This window comes from Vulpes vulpes, chromosome 10 (assembly GCF_048418805.1).
Source record: "Vulpes vulpes isolate BD-2025 chromosome 10, VulVul3, whole genome shotgun sequence".
Classification (NCBI taxonomy): Eukaryota; Metazoa; Chordata; class Mammalia; order Carnivora; family Canidae; genus Vulpes; species Vulpes vulpes.
Window position 1 is genome coordinate 7,259,924 of NC_132789.1, and position 25,360 is coordinate 7,285,283.

General features: G+C 45.6%; 3 protein-coding genes across 5 annotated transcripts; 2 read left to right on the forward strand and 1 right to left on the reverse strand.

Annotated features, from left to right (window-relative positions):
* Positions 1-113: 113 nt before the first annotated feature.
* LOC140594135 (uncharacterized) lies at positions 114-1,196 on the forward strand. The gene is made up of 2 exons (XM_072722768.1): positions 114-175; positions 1,037-1,196. Exon 2 carries the CDS (start codon positions 1,062-1,064, stop codon positions 1,194-1,196), a length of 135 nt encoding a protein of 44 aa, XP_072578869.1. The 5' UTR covers positions 114-175; positions 1,037-1,061.
* Positions 1,164-21,510, forward strand: DIABLO (diablo IAP-binding mitochondrial protein). Of its 2 annotated transcripts, none has more exons than XM_072722767.1 (6): positions 1,164-1,487; positions 2,494-2,620; positions 6,965-7,096; positions 7,850-7,960; positions 8,118-8,214; positions 20,732-21,319. In XM_072722767.1, exons 3-6 carry the CDS (start codon positions 7,001-7,003, stop codon positions 20,926-20,928), a joined length of 501 nt encoding a protein of 166 aa, XP_072578868.1. In that variant the 5' UTR covers positions 1,164-1,487; positions 2,494-2,620; positions 6,965-7,000; the 3' UTR covers positions 20,929-21,319. The 2 variants fall into 2 exon arrangements, with proteins under 2 accessions (XP_072578868.1, XP_025874680.1); XM_026018895.2 differs by having other exon boundaries at positions 1,207-1,700; positions 20,732-21,510.
* Positions 21,511-21,755: 245 nt separating this feature from the next.
* B3GNT4 (UDP-GlcNAc:betaGal beta-1,3-N-acetylglucosaminyltransferase 4) lies at positions 21,756-25,210 on the reverse strand. 2 transcript variants are annotated; one of them, XM_072722766.1, is made up of 3 exons: positions 25,094-25,210; positions 23,051-23,272; positions 21,756-22,979 (listed from the first exon to the last, which is right to left on the reverse strand). In XM_072722766.1, the coding sequence occupies exons 2-3, from the start codon at positions 23,112-23,114 to the stop codon at positions 21,898-21,900; spliced, it is 1,146 nt and encodes a 381-aa protein (XP_072578867.1). In that variant the 5' UTR covers positions 23,115-23,272; positions 25,094-25,210; the 3' UTR covers positions 21,756-21,897. The 2 variants fall into 2 exon arrangements, with proteins under 2 accessions (XP_072578867.1, XP_072578866.1); XM_072722765.1 differs by lacking the exon at positions 23,051-23,272 and having other exon boundaries at positions 25,094-25,196.
* Between the last annotated feature and the right edge of the window lie 150 nt (positions 25,211-25,360).

The following is a 25,360-nucleotide window of genomic DNA, read 5'->3' on the forward strand; positions in this document are numbered from 1 at the left end:
CGTGGAGACTGTGATTGGTCTCCAGACCACACCTAGTTGGTGAGTGCAGCTGCTGCCTGAATATCCCACAGCTCTGTCGAGATCACTGGAGTACACACACGTCTACCTTCAGACAGCAGACCGGGAGAGGAACCGTGGAGCTGCTGCAGTGGAGGAGTCGTAGGAACTTTGCTGAGTGAGTGAAATGGGGAGAGAAGGAAGCTAGTGGCTGGCCCTGAGGGAAGTTGCTGGGCAGGACAGCAATGGAGATGAAGAGCTGGTTCGTGGTTGTTGCTGGTTCGTGGTTGTTGCCATGTGATTCTATCTGTGGTGGAAGATACAGGAGTGAAGCAGGTGTACAAGAGCATAGTGGGGAAGCAGATAAGCCCAGAATTAAATTGATGCCCACCTCTTGGCATTCTTGCAATACTGGCTACCCACAAGGGCAAGCGTGCTGAACCATAAGGCAGACATTCTCAAACTCCGCATGTTGTCAAGCCTTGGGGTCCAGGTAATTGTACAGGGGCTTCAGTGAGGATCTGCTGTCTTCTCCCACCCAAATGGGTTGCTCTCCTCCCCTCCCAGGCAGCACTGACAGCTGGGGCTGCAGCTTGAGTGATGGCAAAAGAAAACCTTACTCCACCAAGCCATTAGCAGCACTCACAGCATTAAAAATGCAGGAGGTGGGTGGGAGGAGAGAGGGCCAGGGATGAAGACTAATGCAGCAGCCGAGGCTGGGAACAAACAGGCTTCTCTCCCCAGAACCCAGATCCAGATTAGGATCCACAGAATAAGGGGGAACTTTTGGTTTAAAAGACTTGTATAATGTAAATGCAGAGGCAGCGTCCAGCTGATGGTTAGAAAATCAGCACTTTGGGCTTCCTCAGCCTTAGGACAGCGTGTTCACTCTTTGGAGGGCCAGGACCTAGCCTAGCCCCCCTACAACACCGCCTGGCTGAGCAGCGGGGGCTCCGTGGCCGATGGGGGGAGGGGTGAGCTTGCGGGGCGACGGTCCTCTTTGCGCGCTCAGGGACTCCCGAGTGCCCCTGCCCCGTAGGTCCTCGGGCCTCCCGCGCGCGGCGATGCCAGCCTCGTCCACCATCCACGTGCTGCAGCTGCTGCGGGAGCTGCTGGCCTTCGTGCTCCTCAGCTACACGGTGCTCATCGGGGCGCTGCTGCTGGCTGGCTGGACCACCTACTTCCTGGTGCTGAAGTGACAGCGCCCGCAGCCCCGCCCCCGCCGCGCCCGCCCCCAGCCGCCAGCCCCACCGCGCGCTGCCCCGCCCCCGCGGCCGACAAGCTCCAAACGCTGACGGAAGAACTCTGCGCCTCGCGCCCGGACCCGGGCTCCCTCTCGAGGCACGGCCTCGCCCGGGGTGGAGTCCGATCTCCTCTCACGACGGCCGACTCCGCTCCGCCCGCTCCTCGCCCTCAGGCCCAGGACGCGCCTGGTCCCGCGCGGAAGCTCCGGCCGTTGGGCGCTCGCAGCAGCCGTTACAGCCGTTACCGTAAGCCCCGCCCTCGCCCTCCCTCCTGTCCAATCCCGACGGCTCCCTCGGGCGGGGGTGTGGCCATGTGGCCTGGCCCCCTCAAGAAGAGGCCGCGCCCCGTCCTCTGCTCATGAAGTGGCGTCACTTCCGGCGTGTGCGTCTGGCGTCCGGCCGTCACAGGATGGCGGCTCTGAGGAGCTGGCTGTCGCGGAGCGTAGCCTCCCTGTTCAGGTACCGCTGTGGTGGGGTACGAGGGCAGCACCGCCAGGGGGAGGCGCCGCCGGGAGCGCGTCGGCCTAGCAGGCGCGCGTTTCGCTCCACGGCCGAGAGGGCCGCGGCGGCCCGCCCCTCTTAGGTCCGAGGACGTCGGGACTCTGCCTCCCGCCCCCTCGGCGAAGTCCAGGGGTTACTGCTCACTGACGGCTTCTCCATTATTCCACTGGCTGAACGCCAGTCGCCCCCCCCCCGCCCCGAGCTCAGGCTGGCTTCCTGGGGCGCGTCGGCCAGCCGGCGAGTTCGTTGGCGGATCGCCGACCCTGGAGGGAGATGGGGGGCGGCCCGGGCGAGCGGCGGCTTGTGAGAGGAAGTTTTCCCTGCGAGCAGGAGGAGAGCAGCTCTGTCCCCGCGCGGCCCTGGTGGCCGCGGGCTCCAGGTGTAGCCTACTGGGGACAGAGGTCCAGAGCTGAGCGCTCCCTACAGCAGCGTTCATTTTGGCCCGAGGTTTTTCAAAAGCTTTGAGACCGCCTTTTAAATTTGAACGCCTGTTCTCGGTTGAACTCCGAAACCCCTGGACCAGCATTCCGGCGCGGCCGGGGTCCCCGGGAGTTGGGTGGACGTTCCTCCTTCCAACGAACGGGGGCTTTCCAGTCTGGCACGCCCCCCCGCCGGCCCTGTGATCTTGAAGGCGGACCCAACGCCTTCGTGTGGGCTTCCGCTTGGCCGGTGTGAGTTTCTCACCCCTGCAAATTGAAGGAACCCACAGATTGGTAGTTACCGCCTTCCTAAATTTGACTTGTGTTTCTAGGTACAGGCAGTGTGTTCCTGTCGTGGCTAACTTTAAGAAGCGCTGCTTCTCAGAATTGATAAGACCATGGCACAAAACTGTGGCAGTTGGACTTGGTGTGACCTTGTGTGCAGTTCCTATTGCACAGGTAAAAATACTGTAGTGTCACTGGGTGTTTCTTAGTGTGCGGTGCCTTCCTGAAATCTCAGCGTGGCAGTGAACCATCAGACAAGCTCTAAGTGTTATCCAGTGCTCCCACACCCAAGAATGGTTTACTTTCTCCCATACCAGTATCATCTTTTCATAGCTGAGCAAATTGTCCCATTTAGTAGGAACAATATGTCAAGGTGATCAAATTGTATAGAGAAAAAACAATAATAAGATGAGGATAATGGAATTTATCGTCAAAACAGTCTTCCATGCAACAAAAATTTATTGAGCAACTTTAATGTGCCATATGCTGGAAATGTAAGAAAAAAACAGTTGCTGCTCTCATAAAACTTAGATTCTGGGGTGGGGTCCCTGGGTTGCTCAGTCAGTTAAGCCTCTGACTTTTTTAATATCTAAAGGTTTTATTATTTATTTTAGAAAGTTGTGGGAGGTGGCGGAGCAAAGGGAGAGGGACAAGGAGAAGCAGACTCCTCACTGAGCACAGAGCCCTACCTTGGGCTCAGTCCCACAACCCTGAGATCATGACTTGAGCCAAAATCAAGAGTTAGAAGTTCAACTGACTGAACCACCCAGGCATCACAAGCATCTGCCTTTGATTTAGGCCCAGGTTATGATCTCAGGGTAGTGAGATCTGGCCCATATTGGCCTGGCACAGGGCTTTGCCCTGGGCATGGAGTCTGCTTAAGATGCTTCCTATCTCTCTCTGCTCCCTATTTCTCTCTCTCTTTCTCTCTCAAAAAAAAAAAAAAAAAAAACCCAAACAAAAGCAAAACACCCACATTCTAGGGAAAAGGAAGAGGAGAAAAATATAAAGTGCTATGATGAGTGCTTATGTAGGGAACAAATTGGGTAAAAGTATAGGGAGTGCTAAAATAAAACCAGAAGGAACTTGAGTGCAAAAACCTAGAAGCAGGTGTGTATACTTGATATATTTGGTGAACAGCAAAAAGGTTAATGTGGCTGGAATGAGAAAGAGCATAATAGAGAAGACCAGAAAATTAGCTGAGGATCCAACTGTTTCGTCCTTTTGAACCATTGTAAGGTTTTGAATTTTATTCTGAAAAGGAAGCCACAGAGGATTTTAATACAAGGCTGTTATGATCTCACAGAAGTTTTTATTTATTTTTTTTATTATTATTTATTTATGATAGTCACAGAGAGAGAGAGAGAGAGGCAGAGACACAGGCAGAGGGAGAAGCAGGCTCCATGCACCGGGAGCCCGATGGGGGATTCGATCCCGGGTTTCCAGGATCGCGCCCTGGGCCAAAGGCAGGCGCCGAACCGCTGCGCCACCCAGGGATCCCTCACAGAAGTTTTTAAAGGTTGTTGTGTGGAACTAGGAAGACCAGTGGGACATTGTTGCTCTAGTCCAGGCTTGGAGTGGACAGGCAACAGTGTAGGTGGGGAGAAGTGGACCAGATGTGGTCAGCACGAGTTACTGATGGGTTGAATGTGGAGTATATTCCAAGGTTTTTAAAAAAGCCTAAGGAACTGAAAGGATGGAGTTACCTTTTTTTTTTTTTTTTTAAGATTTTTTTCATTTTTTCATGAGACACACAGAGAGAAAGAGAGGCAGAGACACAGGCAGAAGGAGAAGCAGGCTCCATGCCGGGAGCCCGACGTAGGACTTGGTCCTGGGTCTCCAGGATCAGGCCCTGGACTGATGGCAGCGCTAAACCGCTGAGCTACCTGGGCTGCCCTGGAGTTGTCATTTATTAGAGTGGAAGGAAGTGGGCTTTGGGAAGATGAAATAAGAGTTCAGTTTTGGAATAATGGTCTAACATGTCTAGTAGACATCTAGGGGGCGTTGTCAAGTAGGTGATATGAAAGTGGCACCTGTGATATGAAAGTATGATAAGAAGATCACTGGTTATATGCTTTCTGGGAAAGAGTTTCCTAAATAGGAAATTAGCAAACCCCATTTTGACAAAATATTACTGATACTTACCTGTGTGTGTTTATCACAAGAAGATCAGTTCCATTTAGCTGACTCATGAGCCTGCATCTTTTTGTTCCTCACACCAAACCTCATCTCTGCTGCTTGTTCATGAATTGTTAACCCTAAAACCCTTACTTAACACCAGGCTGGTTTCTGCCACGATTAAGATAGCCTTTCTTCTTACCTTCAGAAGACTTTTTTGGGTTTGTCCTTTCTCAGTTCATACACTTTTCTTAAGGCTCGGTTACCTCAGTTCTGGACCACATGACAGGAGCCTCAGGTTATTATCCTGTAGGAATGGCAGTTCCATTTCTGCTCTTCAAAACTGGCAGCAGCTCTCCATTGGGTTGCAGAACTAAAACCCAGCTAACTCTCCCTGTACTCCTACCTCTTTGCTCTCTCACCTCCCCTGTGCCATCTGGTAACCAGATTCCTGAACATCCCCTGCATGCAACAGATGTATTTGTTTTCTCATTATTTCTTCCCCAGGCTGCCTGACAGTTTTCATACTAGCTGTCTTTAGACCCAAGTCCCACCTCTTTTTTAAAGCCTTTCAGAGCTTCTGGCCAACAGTGATTTTCCTCTTTCTGACCACATGTATTGTATATTTTGATATTTGATGATTATCTGGCACTCTCCTGAGTCAGAGCATAACGGAAAGGATACAAACGTTGACAAACGTGTGGTTTGAGATCTGGATATGTGACTTTTGGGGAAAGTTTATGTAACTATTCTGAGTTTCCATTTCCTCATCTGTAAAAAAGAAGTGCTGATACCTGGACTGTTGCGAGGAACCAGTGAAAATGCACTGTAAAATGCATTATGGGGGTGCCTTGGTGTCACAGTTGGTTAAGCGTCTGACTCTTGGTTTTGGCTCAAATTGTGATTTCAGGGTTGTGGGATCAAGCCCAGTGTTGAGATTAAAATAAAATGCATTATGAAGACATAAGTTAGAATATATCAAAATTAGCTTCCAGTGAGTAGAAATAATATTCTTTCCAGTCTTTTTGTACCTTCAATGCAAGGTACATATGAATACTTGATAGGATGAAAGATAAATATAGTAAATAAAATCCTGGATTTGTTTATGTGTCCAAGACTTCTTGATTGCTACTTTCAAAAGCTACTTGATTTATGGGTTTATACTCTAAATAGAAAAGACAGCATATGATTAGAGGAATTGGTTTCTTTGTTCTGATACAGTAAATGCTGAGGAAGGAAAAGGCAGAGTCGGGGATGACTTGAAAGTAGAGCACCCCTGTAAAACCTTTTATAATTCAGCATAAAGTGAAGAGTATCTTTCCAAAAGTCCATGTTATGGCACTATGCTTTTTACAAATGACATTTAGTATAGTAACTTCTTTTTTCTTCTTTGTAAACTTGAAAATCCTTCCTGGACTTCTTTTGGTTATTGAAATCATGTATTAATGCAGTCAAGTACCTTAAAAGCAAAGAGACAATGCAGACTTTCAGAAAGCAGAGAATATCTGTATTTAGTTAAGGTGGCCACATTTCCTTAACTCTTGCAATAGTTATATTGGCTTTTTTTTTTTTTTTTTTTTTAACATAATAGTGGTGGTCAGAGTGAAGAGCTCCCAGCCCTTACCAAAGACCACCATACTGCTCATTTTGTTCAGGATTGCTCTCCCTCATCCACCCATTTACTTTCTTAGACTCAGCTTATCCCTCATCAGTTCTGTGAAGCCTTTTCTAAGCTATTCAACATAGAAGTGATTGTTTTCTTATGTGTGCCCCTACTTGTAGCTTATACAGACTTCTGGGGCGCCTGGGTGGCTCAGTCATTCTAGTGTCTGCCTTCATCTCAGATCATTATCTCAGGATCTTGGGATCAAGCACCACATCAGGCTCCCTGCTCAGTGGAGGGTCTGCTTCTCCCTCTCCCTCATGCACACATGCTGATTCAAATAAAGTCTTAAAAAAAAAAAAAGATACTTATACAGACTTCTGCTACAGCTCTCATGGTACTTGATTACATTAATTTTCAAGTTCTCTGTTCGCCCCAGCTCTTCCCCTTCCCCATCTGAAATCTTTGAGGATGGAGAATATATCTTACATATGTTCATATCCCAAGTATCTGGCACTGTGATAATGAATGAATTGTAACTTAATTAAATGTTGGTTATAATTACTAGACTTTTATTTCAGATAAATGTTTGGCCTTTTGGAGCACAACATAAAGAATAAAAGTAGATAGAAAGCATTCTCTGGAATTATTTCCATATATTGTTTTAATAGCAAAAACAAAGCCTAAAAATAAGCAGTTGCAGTGTGAGAAGTGTTTTTCACTTGACCGTGTTGAAGTTAAAGTTCTTGGTTTGAGCTTTAGGCTACAAGTTGAGTGAAAATGTTTGTGTCTTTCAGAAATTGGAGCCTCATTCTCTTAGTAACGATGCATTAATGAGGAGGGCTGTGTCTTTGGTAACAGACAGCACCTCTACCTTTCTCTCTCAGACCACATATGCATTGATTGAAGCAATCACTGAATATACTAAGGTAAGTATCTTCTTGTTACATCTTGATCATCTAAACCAGGGGTTACCAAACTATGGCTTGTAAACCAAATCTAGCGTGATGCTTGTTTTTATAGTTTTATTGGATTGTAGCCAGGCTTATTTGTCCAAACGCTGTCTATGACTGCTTTCATGATTTGAATAGTTGTAAGAGAGACTATAGGGCCCATAAAGCCCAAAATATTTACTCTGGCCCTTTACAGAAGTTGTCTGAGCCCTTGACCTAAATCAGTGGTTTTTGAAACTTTTTCAGGAACCCTTTTTAAAAGAAAAATCTTTAAATATAGTAGCCCAGTATATAAGACACAGGAACCTAACTAATTGGGTTCAGTTAGGGTAAAGAGGTCTAGAGTCTACCACTTGCAGCACCAGCAGCTTCTTGGTGGGGATAGCTTAAAAACCACTTACCTGAGCTAATAGGTATCTGGATAATTAGACCATTTATAGGTTTGTTGTACCTTCATTTTTCAGCAGCTTTTCCCCTTCACTTTGAGTTTTCCCTCTACTTTGTGTTGTCTTTCTGTGTCTGAATTGCTAACAAGCTTTTAGAAACACGGAAGTTGACAAGTAGCAGTACTTATGTCCAGGAATAATGCCTGTACCTCCTATAGTAGTGCAATTTCAGTGAGGCAGAAGGACTCGAAGAGTCAGACTCTAATCTCCTTGACATGTAAACCTCACTAATCTTAATATGCCTCACTTATTTTACTCAGATTTATTTATTCTGTATTTGTAGGCCGTTTATACCTTAATTTCTCTGTACCGACAATACACAAGTTTACTTGGGAAGATGAATTCGCAGGAGGAAGATGAAGTGTGGCAGGTGATCATTGGAGCCAGAGTTGAGGTAAGAAAAAAGTTAGATACCACAATGAGGTAGGGGCACTAATACAGAGATGTCTACTAACAGTAACTCTTCTCTAAATCTATTTTGAATAAGCTTATTTTAATGTACTTATTATTAACCTCTTCATGTTGTCTCAAGTGTTGTATTTAATTTACAGATGACTTCAAAACAACAAGAATACTTGAAGTTGGAAACCACTTGGCTGACTGCACTTGGTCTTTCGGAGATGGCAGCAGAAGCTGCATATCAAACTGGTAGGTTAAGTTGTCACTACCAAGGTGCCATATTAGTTTTCATCGGCTGTAAAATGAGGGATTTAGATTAGTCTAAGGCCATGTGGCTCTAACTTTGTGAGAGAATATCCCTATTTCCATTATAGGGAGTCCATATCTAGAAAATGACACAACTGCTGCTGATTAGAAAATGATTGTGTCCAGATTGTTTTTAAGCATCTTATTCTTTTTATAACCCCAATATTAATGGCTTAACTAGTCATACAGTGGTACAGTTAGGGGAGACTGGAGACCATCAATTTGTGTGAACCTTATTGTATAGATGGAGAAACTGAGACCTGGAATCCTAGTCAATGGCAAATCCAGGACAAATAGTAGCTATCATTTATTGAGTACTAGTCTATTTCAGGCTTTGCAGTAAGCATTTTAAAGGTTTTCCTTTTTTTTTTTTTTTAAGATTTTATTTGAGGGCAGCCCCGGTGGTGCAGCGGTTTAGCGCCTCCTACAGCCCGGGGTGTGATCCTGGAGACCCGGGATCGAGTCCTACATCGGGCTTGTTGCGTGGAGCCTGCTTCTCCCTCTGCCTGTGTCTCTGCCTCTCTCTCTCCCTGTGTCTCTATGAATAAATAAATAAAATCTTTAAAAAAAAATTTTTTTATTTGAGAGAGAAAGTGAGAGAGCATATGTGGAGGGAGGAGTAGAAGAGAGGGAGAAGCAGTCTCCCTACTGAGCAGGGAGCCTGACATGGGGCTTGATCCCAGGACCCTAAGATCATGACCTGAGCTAAAGGCAGATGCTTAACCGGCTGAGCCACCCAGATGCTCCTGCAGTAAGCATTTTATAGGCACTTTTTTTTTTTTTTTTTTTTTTTAATTCATGAGAGAGGCAGAGACATAGGTCAGGGGTAGAAGCAGGCTCTCTGCGAGGAGCCCTATGTGGGACCCAATCCCAGGACCCTGGGATCACGACCTGAGCCGAAGGCAGATGCTCAACCACTGAGCCACCGAGGTGTCCATGTAGGTACTTTTAATTTATTAAGGAACTGTGAGGATTAGCATTCCGTCATTACAAATGAAGAGAATGGAGACCAAAAGGTTAAGAAATCCACTGAGATGCTGGGTATGGTAAGGAAGCAGCCTCAGTACTAAAGCCTTTGCACCTTTGTATCCCAATGGAGAAAATGCAGTTATGCATAAGCATGAGGATGCTTTCTGAACCTCACAATCCATCCAGTGGGCTTTAGCTGAAGGTTTTTAACTAAACATATTTTGAAGAAAACTCTAGTTTATACTTACCTGAACTGGCCTCAAATTGGGTAGTTCACAGAAACTTTGGTTTTCTTAAAGATAAAAGACTGGAACACCGGGGTGGCTCAGCAGTTGAGCCTCTGCCTTTGTCTCTGCCCCTCTCTCTCATGAATAAATAAAATCTTTAAAAAAAAAAAAGACTAGGGGCTGGAGTACCAAATTGGAATGAGGAGTGAAACAGTCGAACTGTGAAAGTAGCGTTATAGCAGTGCCACACCAGAAGTTGGAACAGGGTTTCTAGGTACAGTTTGCTGAGGCATTCCAGGATGAACATTCCCCTAGGCAGCCTTCACTCACCTAGGCAGCCTTCACTCACCTAGGCAGGCTTAGATTGAGCTGGAGAAAAGGGAGGTCATGTGTTCAAACTTAAAGCATTATCTGGGAAAAAAGACATTTTCACAAAACTCATAAAAGATCTCACACTTTAAAATCCTGGCAAAAAAGGGTCAATATAAAAAAAATCAAAGAAAAGTTCTTAAACTATAAGGAGATTTACCTTAATCAGATATGTCTTCTGATCAACAACCCTTCGGATACAAGATGACAAATCAATAACCTAAAATTTTATATATAGCCAAGTATCATTTCAAACATAAAAATACTCAAAGTTTATCAACCACACATGCTTCCTGGAAAAACTACTTTGTGAAGAAAGAAATTAATTTAGAAAAAACAACTGAAATAAAAGAATAATGAAGTAAATTTAATAAAACTTAACAGAAGTTCTGAGTGTTAAATTTTTAAATCAGTTTGGGGAAGAAGTGGAAGCATGTCAGTCTTTGTTTTGAGAAGAAGAAATAGACATTAGCTTAACATTAGACTTTGCTAAACAAAGAAAACTTGATAAATTCAGTTAAGACAGGAAGTTTTAAAAGAAATAGGTGAACAAGTTCTAAGGTAAGTCATCACAATAACTATGAATAGGTTCAAAAAAAATAATCACAGCTATAACAGTTTAGAGACACCTAAAACAAAATGGTATAGGACAGCTGAAAGTTACAAAAAACTAAACTGAACATTATTAACAAAAAGAAAGCTACTCCAAAAAACTGGCAGAGCAATGTCAGAGAAAAAGGATTCAAAACTAAAAACATTAAAACAATTCAGAAGATATCAGGAAGCAATATGCTTGATAAAGAATTCAAAGTAATGGTCATAAAGATATTGGACTTGAGAAAAAAGTAGATGAACTCAGAATTTGAACAAAGAAAAACTATGAAAAGAACCAGTCAGGGGGCGCCTGGGTGGCACAATAGGTTAAGTGTCTGACTCCTGGTTTCAGCTCAGGTGGTGAGATCAAGTCCCATTAGGCTCCTCACTTCCACTCTTGCTCTCTATTTCTCTCTCTCTCTTTTTTTAAAGACTTTATTTATTTATTCATAAGAGAGAGAGAGAGAGAGAGGCAGAGACACAGGCAGAGGGAGAGAAGCAGACTCCATGCAGGGAGCCCAACGTGGGACTCGATCCCGGGTCTCCAGGATCACGCCCTGGGCTGAAGGCAGCACTAAACCGCTGAGCCACCTGGGCTGCCCCTCTATTTCTCTTTAAAAAAAAAAAAAAGAAAAAAACACCAGTCAGAGGTGAAGAATTCAACAACTGAAAGAAAAAGTATGCTAGAAGGAATCCACAGTGGATTAGAGGGTGCTGAAGAATGGATCAGTGACCTGGAAGACAGCATGATGGAAAACAAGCTGAACAGCAAAAATAAAAATAAAAAATGAAAACAGGTTAAGGGCACTCGGTGACATTATCAAGCATAATAACATTTGCATTATAGGGATCCCAGAAGTGAGAGAGAAAGAGGCAGAAAATTTCCCTAATCTGGTAAGCACAGATAGCCCTTAAGGAGATCCATACCAAGACACAATTAAAATGGCAAAAAGTAATGATAAACAGAGTTTTAAAAACAGTAAAACAGGGGATCCCTGGGTGGCGCAGCGGTTTGGCGCCTGCCTTTGGCCCAGGGCACGATCCTGGAGACCCGGGATCGAATCCCACGTCAGGCTCCCGGTGCATGGAGCCTGCTTCTCCCTCTGCCTATGTCTCTGCCTCTCTCTCTCTGTGTGTGACTATCGTAAATAAATAAAAATTAAAAAAAAAAAAAACAACAACAGTAAAACAGTTACATGCAAGAGATACCCCATAAGGGGTATTTGAAAGCTGTTTTTTTAGCACCAACTTTGTAGGCCAGAAGGAAGTAGCATAATATGTTCAAAGTGCTAAAAGAAAAAACGTACAACCAAGAATACCCAGCAAGATTATCATTAGAAATATATAGAGAGTTTCCCCAAGCAAAAGTTAAAGGATTTCATCACCACTAAACTGGCCTTACAGGAAATGTTAAAGGAATTCTTAAGTGGACAGAAAAGGCCATAATTAGAAGAAAATTATGAAAGGAAAAAATTCCACAAGTAAAAGCGAATATATAGTAAAAATATTAATTATTCATTTGAAGAGCAATATGGAGGTTAAACCATAAGAGTAGTAAAAATCTATTATATTTATAAAAACTAGTCAAAGGATACACAAAAAGATATAAAATATGACATCACATACATAAAACATATGGAGCAAGTAAAAATGTAGTGCTTTAAGAATGTGTTCAAACTTTTTTTCTTTTTAAGATTTTATTTATTCATGAGAGGTACAGGGAGAGAGGCAGAGACATAGGCAGAGGGAGAAGCGGGCTCTCTCTGGGGACCCTGATGGGGGGACTCGATCCCAGAACCCTGGGATCATGACCTGAGCCAAAGACAGACACTCAATCACCAAGCCACCCAAGTGTCCCAGGATGTGTTCAAACTTAACCATCAACTTAATATAGATTATGCATATAAGATATTATATATGAACCAAATGATAACCACGAATCAAAAATCTATAATAGATACACAAAAAATAAACATTAAAGAAAGCCATCAAACTCACAAGGGAAAAGAGCAAAAGAAGAAAGGAACAGAGAAGAACTATAGAAACAACCAGAAAACAATTAACAGCAGTAAATACATACTCAGCAATGATTACTTTAAATGTTCTTCAATCAAAAGACATAGGGTGACTGCATAGATTAAAAAACAAGAGTCATCTATAAGCTGCCTGCAAGAGACTCACTTTAGACCCAAAGACATGTACAGACTGAATGTGAACGGATGGAAAAAAATATACCATGAAAATGAAAACAAGCCCCCCCCACCACCAAAAAAAGCCGAGGTAGCAGTCAATACTTATATCAGATAAGTAGACAAAAAAGACTGTTGTGGGGCAGCTAGGTGGCTCAGTCAGTTGAATGTCTGACTCTTGTTTTTTGGTAAGTTCATGAGGTCGAGTCCAGTGTCCAGGCTCTGTACTCCGCATGGAGTCTGCTTATGATTCTCACTGCCTCTCCCTCTACCCCCACCCCTACCCCACACTCTAAAATAAATCTTAAACTCTCTCCCTCTCTCCCTTCCTTCCAAATGTGTGCGTTCTCCCGACCACCCAAAAAAGCAAAAAACAAAAATCTGTAGCAAGAGACAAGGGAGGACACTACATAAATTATAAATGAATCCAAAACATAACAATTGTAAATATGCACCCAGCATAGGAGCACCTAAATATGTACAGCAAATATTAACAGACATAAACAGAGAAATTGACAGTAATACAATAATAGTAAGGGACGTTAACACCCTACTTACATCAAAAGATAGATGATCCAGATAGAAAAAAGGAAATGATGGCTTTGAACAATACATTAGACCATATGGACCTAACCTATACACAGAACATTCCATCCAAAAACAGAATACACATTATTTTCAAGTGTACATAGAACCTTCTCCAGGACAGATCATATGGTAATCCACAAAACAAGCCTCAATAAGTTTAAGATTGAAATGCTATTATCTTTTCCTACCACAATGAATCGAGACTAGAAATCTATTTCAAGGGACGCCTGGGTGGCTCAGTGGTTGAGTGCCTCCGTTCGGCCTAGGGCGTGATCCTGGAATCCCGAGATCAAGTCCAGCACTGGGCTCCCTGCATGGAGCCTGCTTCTCTTTCTGCCTGTGTCTCTGCCACTCTCTGTGTGTCTGTCATGAATAAATAAATAATTTAAAAATATATATATTTCAAGAAAAAATCTGGAAAAATACACAAACTTAAAGCTTAAACATGCTACTAAACAAGTGGGTCAACCAAGAAATCAGAGCAGAAATGAGAAAATACACAGAGAAAAATGAAAACACAATGGTCCAAAATCTTTGGGACACAGCAAAAGCAGTTCTGAGTTTACAGTAATACAGACCTACCTCAAGAAACAGAAACCTCAGAGGAGCTAGAAAAAAAGAACAAAGCCCAAAGCTAGTAGAAGGAACAAAATAATAAAGGTTGGAGCAGAAATAAATAGGAAATCTTAAAAAATAGAAAAGATCAGTGAAGCTAGCAGTGCCTAGCTGGTTCAGTGGAGCATGCAACTCTTGATCTTGGGGTTGTGGATTTGAGCTTCATATTAGGTATAAAGATTGCTCAAAAATAAAATCCTTTTTTTTTTTTTTTTTTTTAAGATTTTACTTATTCATGACAGAGGCAGACACATAGGCAGAGGGAGAAGCTGGCTCCCTGCAAGGAGCTTGATGCGGGACTTGATCCTGGACCCCGGGATCACCTCCTGAGCCAAAGGCAGATGCTTAATTGCTGAACCACCCAGGTGTCCCAAAATAAAATCTTTAAAAGAAAAATTGAGGCCAAGAGTTGGTTCTTTCAAAAGACAAAATTGATAAACCTTAGCCAGACTCATCAGTAAAATAGTATGCAAAATCAGAAATGAAGAGAAATAACCAAAACAACAAATACAAAGGGTTAAAAGAGAATATTATGAAAAATTATATGCTGAGAAATTGGACTATCTAGAAGAAATAATAAATTCGTAGAAACAGAAAATCTTCCAAACGTGAATTAGTAAGAAATGGAAAATTTAAACAGAAAAATTATTAGTAATTAGATGGAATTAAAAAAACAAAACAAAACAAAACAAAACCTCCCACCAAACAAAAGTCCAGGGCCAGATGGCTTCACCAAATTGAATTCCACCATTTATAAAAGAGGTAATACCTATTTTCAAAACTAGTCAAAAAAACAGAAGACAAAGAAAATTTCCAAATTTATCCTACAAGGCTAGCATTACATTACCCTGATACCAAAACCAAAGACACTACAAAAAGAAAACCAGGGTGCCTTGGTGGCACTGTCTTTTAAGCTTCCTACTCTTGGTTTCAGTTTAGGTTGTGATCTCAGGGTCATGAGATCAAGCCCCACATCAGTCTCCACACTCAGCAGGCAGTCTGCTTGGGGTTCTCTCTCCCTTTCCCTCTGTTCCTCCCCTTCTCCCCACACATGCTCACTCTCAAATATTTAAAAGAAAAAGAAAACTAGAAGCCAGTGGCTCTGATGAACATAGATGCAAAAATACTCAGTAAGATATTAGCAAACTGAGTTCAGTAATACGTTAAAGAGATGATTAACCAAACTCAAGTGAGATTTATTCCAGGGATGAAAGGGTGGTTCAATATTTGCAAATCAGTGTGATTCCTCACATTAACAAGAAGAAAGATAAAAACCATAGGATCAATTCAATAGATGCAAAAAAAGCATTTGACAAAATACAACATCCATTCATGTTAAGAACTCTCAACAAAGTGTGTTTAGAGGGAACATTCCCCCCAACATAATAAAGGTTATATATGAAAAACCCAAGCTAACATCATACTCAATGGTTTAAAAAAAAAAAAAAAAAAAGATTAACAAGGAACACCTGAGTGGCTTAGTCAGTTGTGCATCCACTCTTGATTTTGGCTCCAGTCATGGTCTTGGGTTGTGGAATCAAGCCCTGCTTGGTACAGAGTCTGCTTAGTATTCTCTCTTCCTCCCTCTGCACCTTTCCCCACTTGCACGCACGCATTCTCTCTCTCTTTCTCGATAAAAGGTTAGCAGAACAACCCCATTTACAGCTGCACCCAAAACAATAAAATACTGGGAATAAATTTATCCAAGGATGCGAAAGACACTGAAAACTATAAGACATTGATCAAAGAAATTGAAAACAATGGAAATAAAGACGTACTATTCTCTCATGCATTGGAAGAATTAATACTGTTAAAATATCCATTACTTTGCTAAACAATCTACAGGTTCACTGCAATCCCTATCAAAATACCAATAGTATTTTTTACAGAACTAGAACAAAATAATCCTAAAATTCGTATGGAACCATAAAAGACTGAATAGTCAAAGTAATCCTGAGAAAGTAGAACAAAGGTGGAGGTATCACAACCCCAGATTTCCAGGTATACTACAAATCTATAGTAATCAAAACCATGTCATACTGGCACATATCACAGAGGCTGACAAATGGAATAGGATAGAGAGCCCAGAAACAAACCCACACCTCTGGTCAACTGACCTATAACAAAGAAGGCAAGACTATACAATGGGGAAAAGAAAGTCTCTTCAGCAAATGGTGTTGGGAAAACTGGACAGCTACATTCAAAAGAATGAAAATGGACCACTTTCTTAAACTATATACAAAAAATAAACAGATTAAAGACCTAACTTTGAGACCAAAAACCATAAAACTCCTAAAAGAAAGCACAGTCAATATTCTCAGACATCACCCTTAGCAACATATATATGGATATGTCTCCTCAGGCAAGGGAAACAAAAGCAAAAATAAATTACTGGGACTACATCAAAATAACAAGCTTTAGTGAAGCAAAAGAAACTATCAGGAAAACAAAATGGCAACCTAATGAATGGGAGTAGATACTTGTAAATTATGTATAAGGGGTTAATATCCAAAATATATAGAGAACTTACACAACACCAAAAAAAAAAAAAAAATCCAGTTAAGAAATAGGCAGAGGATCTGAATAGACATTTTTCCAAAGAAGACATACAGATGGCCAACGGACACATGGAAAGATGCTCAACATCACTAATCACCAGGGAAATGCAAATCAAAATCACGGGATAACACAGCAGTCAGAAAGCCTTCTATCAAGACAAGAAATAACAAGTATAAGCAAAGATGTGGATAAAGGGAATTCTTGTGTAGTATTAGTAGAAATGTAAATTCATGCAGCCACTGTGGAAAACAGTATGGAGTTTCCTCAAAAAATTAAAAATAGGAATACCATATGATCCAGTAATTCCACTACTGGATATTTACCCAAAGAAAACAAAAACACATTTAAAAAGATAACGTGCACCCATTTACTACAGCATTATTTACAATAGCCAAGATAAGGAAGCAACCCAAGTGTCCACTAATAAATGAGTGGATCAAGAAGTTATGAATGATGTGTGTGTATACATATATACACATACAGTGGAATATTAGCCATAAAAAAGTATTAGGTCTTGCCATTTCTAACAACACGGATAGACCCGGAGGGTATTGATTACACCAAGTGAAAGAAGTCCGACAGACAAGTATCATATGATTTCACTTGCATATGGCATCTAAAAAAACAGACTCTTAAATACAGAGAGCAAACTGGTGGTTGGCAGAGAGGGAGGGAGATGGGTGGGAAGCTGGGGAAAATAGAGGATTAAAAGGCACAAACTTCAGTTCTAAATACGTCATGGAAATGAAAAGTACAGGATTGGGAAATAGCCAATAATATTCTAATAAAATTGTACAGGGATAGGTGGTGACTACACTTAACGTGGTGAGCGCTGAGCATTGATGTGTGAATCAGTATGTTGTACATGCAAGACTAATGTTAATTATACTTCAATAAAATGTAGGATGTGAAACTGTATGTATAGTATGGTCTCAAATTCATGGAGTAACGATGAAGAAGAAATGTAGATGGAGGGATTCCTGGGTGGCTCAGCGGTTTAGCGCCTGCCTTTGACCCAGGGCATGATCCTGGAGTCCTAGGATCAAGTCCCATATCGGGTTCCCTGCATGGAGCCTGCTTCTATCTTTGCCTGTGTCTCTGCCTCTCTCTCTCTGTGTCTCTCATGAATAAATGAATAAAATCTTTTAAAAAAAAATGTAGATGGAAAGAATGATGAGAAGAAATATGGAAGAAAACTGCTGAGAACAGATTGGAAGGAAACGCACCAAAATGCTAATATAGTTTGGATGTTGAAATAATCATGGGTGATTTTTTTTTTTAAAAAGATTTTATTTATTTGAGAGAGAGAGAGAGATCATGAGTGGGGTAGAGGGGCAAAAGGAACGGAAGAAGCGGACACTCTGCTCAGCAGGCAGTCGAGCAGGCAGTCCAATGCAGGCCTTCTATTCCAAGACCCTGGGATCAGGATCTGAGCTGAAGGCAGATGCTAAACCAACTGAGCCACCCAGGTGCCCCAATAATGCGTGATTTTTATATTATTTCATAATCAGTAAATATTTAAAACTAAAAATCATGAAAATATATCTAATAAAGCAAAAATTGAGATTTACAAGGAAAAGTTAAGTTTGTTGTTTTAATTTAATAGAAAGCATGAGAGGAGAGTCAGTGGGAGAAGCAGACTCCCCGTTGAGCAGGGAGCCCAGTGCAGGGCTCAATCCTGGGATTCCACAGAGCTGAAGATAGGCCCCTAACCGAGCCACCCAGATGCCCTGGAAAATTTAAGTTTTATACACATCTCAGAGATTCACAGATCAAGTCCAAAAAACAAAAAGTAAACCTGTTACAGGTTGAAACAATGATTTTTAAAAACTTAACAAGGACACCTGGGTGGTTAAGCCAGTTAAGGGTCCAAATTTGATTCTGGCTGAGGTCATGATCTCAGGGTTGTAAGATCAAGCCCCACACTGGGCACAGAGCCTGCTTAAGATTCTCACTCTCCGGGATCCCCGGGTGGCGCAGCGGTTTGGCGCCTGCCTTTGGCCCAGGGCGCGATCCTGGAGACCCGGGATCGAATCCCACATCAGGCTCCCGGTGCATGGAGCCTGCTTCTTCCTCCGCCTGTGTCTCTGCCTCTCTCTCTCTCTCTCTGTGACTATCATAAATAAATAAAAAAAAATTAAAAAAAAAAAAAAAAAAGATTCTCACTCTCCCTCCCTGTCCCTCTCTAAAAATAAATTAAAAAAAAAAAAAAAAGCTTAACCAAGTATATATAGTGAATATAAAATTTTGCCCCCCCCAAAAAATTCTTTTCAAACACAAAAACTGATTTTGTGCCAGATGACAGAGACTCTGCAAATTCCTTCCTACCCCCTTCTCTGACCAAAAATTAAAATGGAAATTTAAAAATACTTGGAATAGTGATGCAGCAGACCCAGAGAGCTGCAGATAAAATAACTCTTTGAGAGAAACAGACACATTTAAATGTGTATGTCATAAATCCAAAGAAGAGCCATGAATGACAGGTAATAGTCACTATATCAAGTACTGGCAGTGAACAAATTAAACTTGTAATACAGCTAGAAAAAGTGGAAAATACATCTAGACACTGTAGAATAAATGAAATAAAAGATGTAAGAAGATTTAAAGAAATAGGGGCACCTGGGTAGTTCAGTTGGTTAAGCGTCTTGACTTTTGATTTCATCTCAGGTCGATCTCAGGGTTGTGAAATCAAGCCCCATGTGGGGCTCCGCGTTCAGTGCCAAATCTGCTTGAGATTCTCTCTGCCCCTCCCCTTGCTCATGTGCTCACTCACACTCTCTAAAAGAAAATAAAATATTTTTAAAATAGTTAAAAAGGCAAAATCTGATTCCTTAAAAAAAATTTGACAAGTATGATTTTTTTAGATGGCAAAAGTTACATCAGAAAGAGCTGTTATAGATACTGAGGGCTTTTTATTATGTAAGTACTACAATCTATGAAATCCCAAATTGTCCCAAGAAGTAAAGAATCCAAATAAAACCAATAACCATAAAAGCTGAAATAATATTCAAGGATTTTATGCCCCCAAAATGGACACTAAGCCCAGGCTGTTTTGTGGAAAGTTTTACCAAGTCTTCAAGAAATATAATTCCCATGTTAAGTATAGCAGTGCATAGTGCATGATGGCAAGCCTCCCAACTGTTGTTGTATAAAGCCAGCATGGGCTTGACCCCAACTCCACTAGGCCAACACTGAAATAAAACTGTGGTCAGCATCACTTATAAATATAAGTCAAATATAGCCATTCACCCTCAAAATACTTCAATACTTCAGTATTGAAAAAAAAACTATCAACATAATTCACTACTTGAGATTATCTGTAGTAAAGGAGGAAAGCCAGCTGTGTAATGTCAATATGTGCCCCAAAGCCATCAGTAAGATGTAGTACCTGTTTATGACGTAAATCTAAGTGCAGCTAGAACTTTCTTAACATGATATAGGTTTCATAATTCTATTTAGTAATGAAATATGAGAGGCATTCCTATCAAGGTCAGAAACAAATAAGAGGGTGCTTGCTATTCTCCACAAACTTTTATCAGCACTGAAGGTTCTTATAATACAGTAAGGTAGAAAAGAGCCACTGAGATTTATAGATGAATTGATAAATATGCATATCTATATGATGACATATGTACATAGCAAGTAAACAGAATGATAGAGCCCAAAAATATTTAAAAAAAAAAAATTGCAACATATGTTCGATAAATACCTTTGTGTCATTATGTAAATTTATAGCAACAAGATATTTCTCTATGCATTCCAATATGTACAAAAGATGAGAAAGATGCCCTTTAAACTTCCAGCAGAGGTTCTCTCTTAAGATTGGGTAGCATGGACAGCCTGGGTGGCTCAGCGGTTTAGCGCCGCCTTCTGCCCAGGGTGTGACCCTGGAGACCTGTGATCAAGTCCCATATCAGGCTCCCTGCATGGAGCCTGCTTCTCCCTCTGCCTGTGTCTCTGCCTCTCTCTCTCTCTCTATCATGAATAAATAAAATCTTAAAAAAAAAAAAAAAAAAAAAAAAGATTGGGTAGCATGATGAAAGAGATCTTTGACAGTTTCATTAATGAGCTATTAATTTGCCAAAAAAAGTTTATATACATTCATAAGATGTCTATACTAAGAGCTGCATAGCTATAAAGAGGATTGTGGGAATTTCATATAATTATTAATAATGATAGCTGTTGATAGCTGGAGAAAAATGCAGACCTCAGCGTGGAGGTAGAAAGTTCTCTGCTGTGCAGAGAGGGAGGGGCTCAGATGACAGCCACAGAGCCCCAGGCCTTCCTTGTGTCCACTGGTGGCTTGTGCCCTATTGGGCCGTTCAGCCTAATGGTCTCATCTTTTGGCAGGAGCAGATCAGCCCTCGATAACAGCCAGGAATCATATTCAGTTGGTGAAGTCGCAGGTGCAGGAAGTGCGCCAGCTTTCCCAGAAAGCAGAAACCAAGTTGGCAGAAGCACAGACAGAGGAGCTCCGTCAGAAGACCCAGGAGGAAGGGGACGAGAGGGCTGAGGCGGAGCAGGAGGCCTACCTGCGTGAGGATTGAGCGCTGGAGCCGTTGCCCACATCTGCCGGGTCAGCCTGAGGAGAGCAGGGGTGGCCACCATCCGGCCCAAGGGCAGCAGGGCCTTCTCTGCACCAGAGGCGGTGGCATGTCCTGCCCTGGCCCATGAGGGCCTTAGTGAGCTGTGAGTGCCTGGCCTCTCACCCCTGTGGACCTGGCTCTTTGCCCTGGGGCACTGCACCCTGTTTAACATTTGACCCCACTCAGCAAGCTCTCCACTCAGCCATCTTTTTACCTCCCACCCAGAGCATCTCGGCAGCCTAGCCAGAGAGAAGGGTCCTTGTTTGTCACGCCCACAAGTTCGGTAGCTGTTTAACTTCCGTTTCCAATCTTACTCACATTTTCAAATATGATTTAGTCTTTGCTCCCTCCATAGGAATGTGTGTTTTTTGGGAAAGGGGAGCTTGTTTATAAGATTTCTTTTTAAGTGTTTTTAATGCCTTCTGTGATCTGGCCTCATTGCCTGTAAGGACAGCTGAAGCCCAGGAGCCAAAAGTCCATTATTGTTAAAGAACTGAATGCAGAGTGTTTACCTGGTGCTCAACAGGACCTATTCCAACCACACTTCTTTCCTTCTCTCCTTCAAGTTTCTCTATTGTATATGAAGGAGAATAATTTTTTTTTTGTTTTACACTTCAAAAAGAAAATGTTTGTGTGTATATTCTGGGGCCCTATGCAGCCTCTTCACCTCCCAGACTGGCAGCACCCCAAGGGGCTCCAGGAAACACACACACACACACACAGACCTCCCCTTGCTAGAGATGCTGCCAAATTTGGCTCCCATTCAACACATGGTGGTACAAGTTAAGCCAGGTTTCAGTGTTTTTAATCAGTGTTAGCAAGGTTCCGGTGGGGGTTACAAAAAAGAAGTCAGCATTCCCTGACACATCAGGGTCAAGTGTCAAGGTTCTCAATTTGTCATCATGATAGGAAAATCAACACTGGGTCTACTCAACCCACCCCTCGGAGTTGAGGCAAGGGGGCTGCCGCACACCTGAGCCCCTCATCTGTTACAAGGGCCCACATGGTCCACATTTCCATGGGGCTGAGGCGGTGCACCAGTAGGAGCCCTCGGTACAGGCAGGGGTCTAGGGGGTCCAGGGGCTGCCGTATTCCAAATGTCTTAAAGCCAGCATGGTGCATGGGGCTCACCCCCAGCTTCCTCAGGCACATGCCCACAAAGACATCGTCGATGGGGAAGAGTTCGGCCTCTTCCACCGCTGCTTGGAGGCGCTGCACGGTGGCCCTGGACATGACGTAGCCCCCGCCCCCGGCATAGGGCGGGTAGTGGCGGGCCCTGTACATGGATGGGGGGATGAAGTACTTAACCTTGGTGTTCCTGTTGGGCAGGGCCTGGCGGATAACATCTCCCACCAGGAGGTCCTGGGCTGGGTCCCAGCCATCCAGGAACTCCAGCACGTTAGGGACGTGGACAAAGACGTCGTCATCTCCCTTTAGCATGAAGCGGGTCTGGGAGCAGGCCACTGCAACCCAGCGCTGCAAGTGCAGCTCCTTAAGCGTCAGGTTGAAGAAGTCTTCAGCAAAGTCCCACTGCAGGATATCGTCAAACTCCCGACTCTCGTAGGCCAGCAGCTGGGCAGGGGGCGCTGGTCCCGCCACCCCCAGAAGGAACACCAGTTTCAGCCGCCGGCCCCTGGCCCAGCCCCCCACCCGGCCCCACGTGCTGCGGATAGCCGCCCTCCGCTCCACGTGGCCGGGCTGTGACTTGATGGCCAAGAGCAGGAAGGTGTCCTCAGCACAGCCCGAAGGCTCCAGCAAGATGGAGAAGTTGCGGCAGTGGCGGTAGGTCAAGAAGAGGCGGTGACGGCTAGGCAAGGACAAGGAGATGTTAGCCACTGTGCGGTTGGGGGGACACTGGTTGCGGTGGGGCCCTGGGGGAGCCCAGAAGGGCTGGTGGGCCCCCGAGCCCCCCACTGGCTTGGCCTCCTTCTTCAGGAAGAGCAGGCAGCTGAGCAGCAGCACAGCCAGGCCGTACAGGACCAGCCAGCCCAGCCTGCGGACCATGGCAGGGCCTGCAGGGAGAGAGCGCTGTGAGCCGCCGCCCTGCGCCCGCCACCCAGCAGCTCATGTCCTGCCGGCCTACCTCTGCCTTTTGCGTCGCAGAGTCCCTCTCCCAGGGTGTGTGGGGGGAGGGAGGGGAGCAGCATTCCTCTCTGCTGGCATCATGGGGGTCTCCACTCTCCCCCCAAAAGGACCTGCAGCTGTTTTAAAACTGGGGAGCCCCAGGGGGCTGTCAGGAGAGCATGTGACTCTTGATCTCAGGGTGGGGAGTTTGAGCTCACACTGGGTGTCAAGATGACTTAAACTGAAAAAACACAGAACACCTGAAGCAGCATGTGCACTTTGGGCATTTCCCAGGAAACTCGAGTATCAGGGTGAACGTGGCACAGAGCCGGTTCATTTCCAAGGAAATTCGTTCTAGGCACAAACCCTGACCTCTGGGGCCCTTGAGTCTAAAGTCAAACCATTTCCCCTGAAAAGCCGGCAGTGTGATCCGCTGGCCGCCAGCCCTGGGCTGGGTCTCAGGGACGGCCGCCTGGGCTCTGCCCTTAGTTTGCGCCCCCAGGGAAGGAACCACCAACACATCCTTCACATCCCCTGAAGTTCCCCGGCTTCTCGGAAGAAGTCTTTTCTTTCCCACAGGTTTCTTGGTGGGAGCTGCTAAAAATGGGGTTTCAAAAACAACCCACTTGCACAAAAAGCACAAAAGCTCTTCACTCACGTACCAGGGCCACCTCCCCTGCAGCCACCGTCCCCCCTCCGTCCCCCTCACTCAGCTCTGGTTTCCTGAGTCCACGGAGAAGGCCCTGAAATGCGGTTCGAGGAACCTGCCCAAGGTCAAGCATAGCACAGGCACGCAGTCCGCCCAAACTACTGCCGCCCCCTCCGCCCACGTTGGCCCCAGCCCCGCCGCTCGGGGCGCAGAGGTAGGCAGGGCAGGCCGGCCAGAGGTGGGAGACCCCAAATGAACCGGCGCGGACTTCAGACCGTGCTGAGAAATTGAAGCGGAGGGGAACACAGCGACCCGGAGGTTGTTTCAGCCCGTGGTAGGTGGTCTACAAAGGCCCCCTGCTTAAGGGCGTTGGAGCAAGAACAGAACGTCGGGACCAGACCACAAAGATGGAGCAGAGTGTGCCAGGCCGAGCCCAGCGCAGCTCCTGGAGCAGGTGCAGGCACGATGTCGGGGCAGGAGCGCGGCGTGGCCGGAGCGTGAAGGCGAAGGCCTCCAAGGGCCAGTGCAGGGCGGTGAAGCGGGGCCCTGGCCCGCGACGGGGAGGGCGGGGGCAGCTCGGGCTGGGCTCACTGTCACCCCCGCGGAGATCCACGGGGGACTCAGCGGAGGCAGTGACAGGAGCGCACCGCTTGAAAGGCTCCTCGCTGCTGCAGCTTAGATGACGGGTTGTGGGAAAGGCGAGAGGGGAAACGGCACCAGCTAGGAAGCTGCTGCCTTAGTGAAGACCCGCGACGCGGCTGCGACGGGCGCGCTGGGCGGGCGCTCTGGTTCCGGCGGGTCCCGCGGCCCAACCCGCACCCGCGCCCCTTGCCGCAGCCCCCGGGGCCACCACGGAGCCAGGCTCCCCGAGGTTGGCGCACGCTCCGCGCCCCGGGCCGCTCCTCGGCGCCCACGCCCCCCCACCTGCCTGCTGCGCGCCCCCAGGACCCTGACTCTTAACCCGCGTGGGCTCCACTGAGTGCACCACACGCCCCACACGCGTGCTGAGGCCTAAGGGTCTGCAGTGGTCTCTGGGGAACAGCCGCCTCGGGTCCTTGGGCTCCGTGACACCACGCGCGACGACGAGGAAGAGGCCGGTTCCTTCTTTCAACCCGACACTGCTGCTGCGCGGGCCGAAAGCGGGCGGGGTCGCCGGAGCAGGGGCCCGCGGCGGACACCCCTCCCGGTCCTCAGGCCCGGTTCCAGCCTTCCGGGCCCCGGTGGGCGAACAGAAGCCGGGGCGCGGCAGGAGGCCGCCGGGCCCGCGACCGCCCCCCGGGGAGCCGACCCCGCCGCCAGACCCAGCGTCCTCGCCGCGGCGCGGCGGGCGGAGGCACTGGCAGCCCCGGGCCCTCCGGCACCGTGAGACGCGGCTGCCCCCGGTCCCGCTCTGCCGTCTCCCCGCGGACCTACCTGAGCCGGGACACCGCGCCAGGGACTGGCGAGAAGCTCCGGCAGGCGAGCGGGCACCCGGAGCGCTAGTCTCGCACCGCGGGCTCCCGGGGGTCGATGGGCGGGGCGGGGCGGGGCGGGGCGGGGCGGGGCCGCGGGCGGGGCGGGGCGGGGCCGCGGGCGGGGCGGGGCGGGGCGGGGCGGGGCGGGGACGGGGCCGCGGGCGGGGCGGGGCGGGGCGGGGCCGCGGGCGCCCTCCCACATCCGTCCTCCCGCACCCGCTGTGCA

Excerpts from the sequence above, each read along its gene's own strand:
- B3GNT4 (XM_072722766.1), bottom strand. The coding sequence starts at position 23,114 with ATGCTGCTCCCCTCCCTCCCCCCACACACCCTGGGAGAGGGACTCTGC. Across the intron at positions 22,980-23,050 it reads CTGCGACGCAAAAGGCAGAG|GCCCTGCCATGGTCCGCAGG; the intron begins GTAGGCCGGCAG and ends CTCTCCCTGCAG.
- DIABLO (XM_026018895.2), top strand. The coding sequence starts at position 1,600 with ATGAAGTGGCGTCACTTCCGGCGTGTGCGTCTGGCGTCCGGCCGTCAC. Across the intron at positions 1,701-2,493 it reads AGCGTAGCCTCCCTGTTCAG|GTACAGGCAGTGTGTTCCTG; the intron begins GTACCGCTGTGG and ends TTGTGTTTCTAG. Across the intron at positions 7,961-8,117 it reads TCATTGGAGCCAGAGTTGAG|ATGACTTCAAAACAACAAGA; the intron begins GTAAGAAAAAAG and ends TTTAATTTACAG.
- LOC140594135 (XM_072722768.1), top strand. The coding sequence starts at position 1,062 with ATGCCAGCCTCGTCCACCATCCACGTGCTGCAGCTGCTGCGGGAGCTG.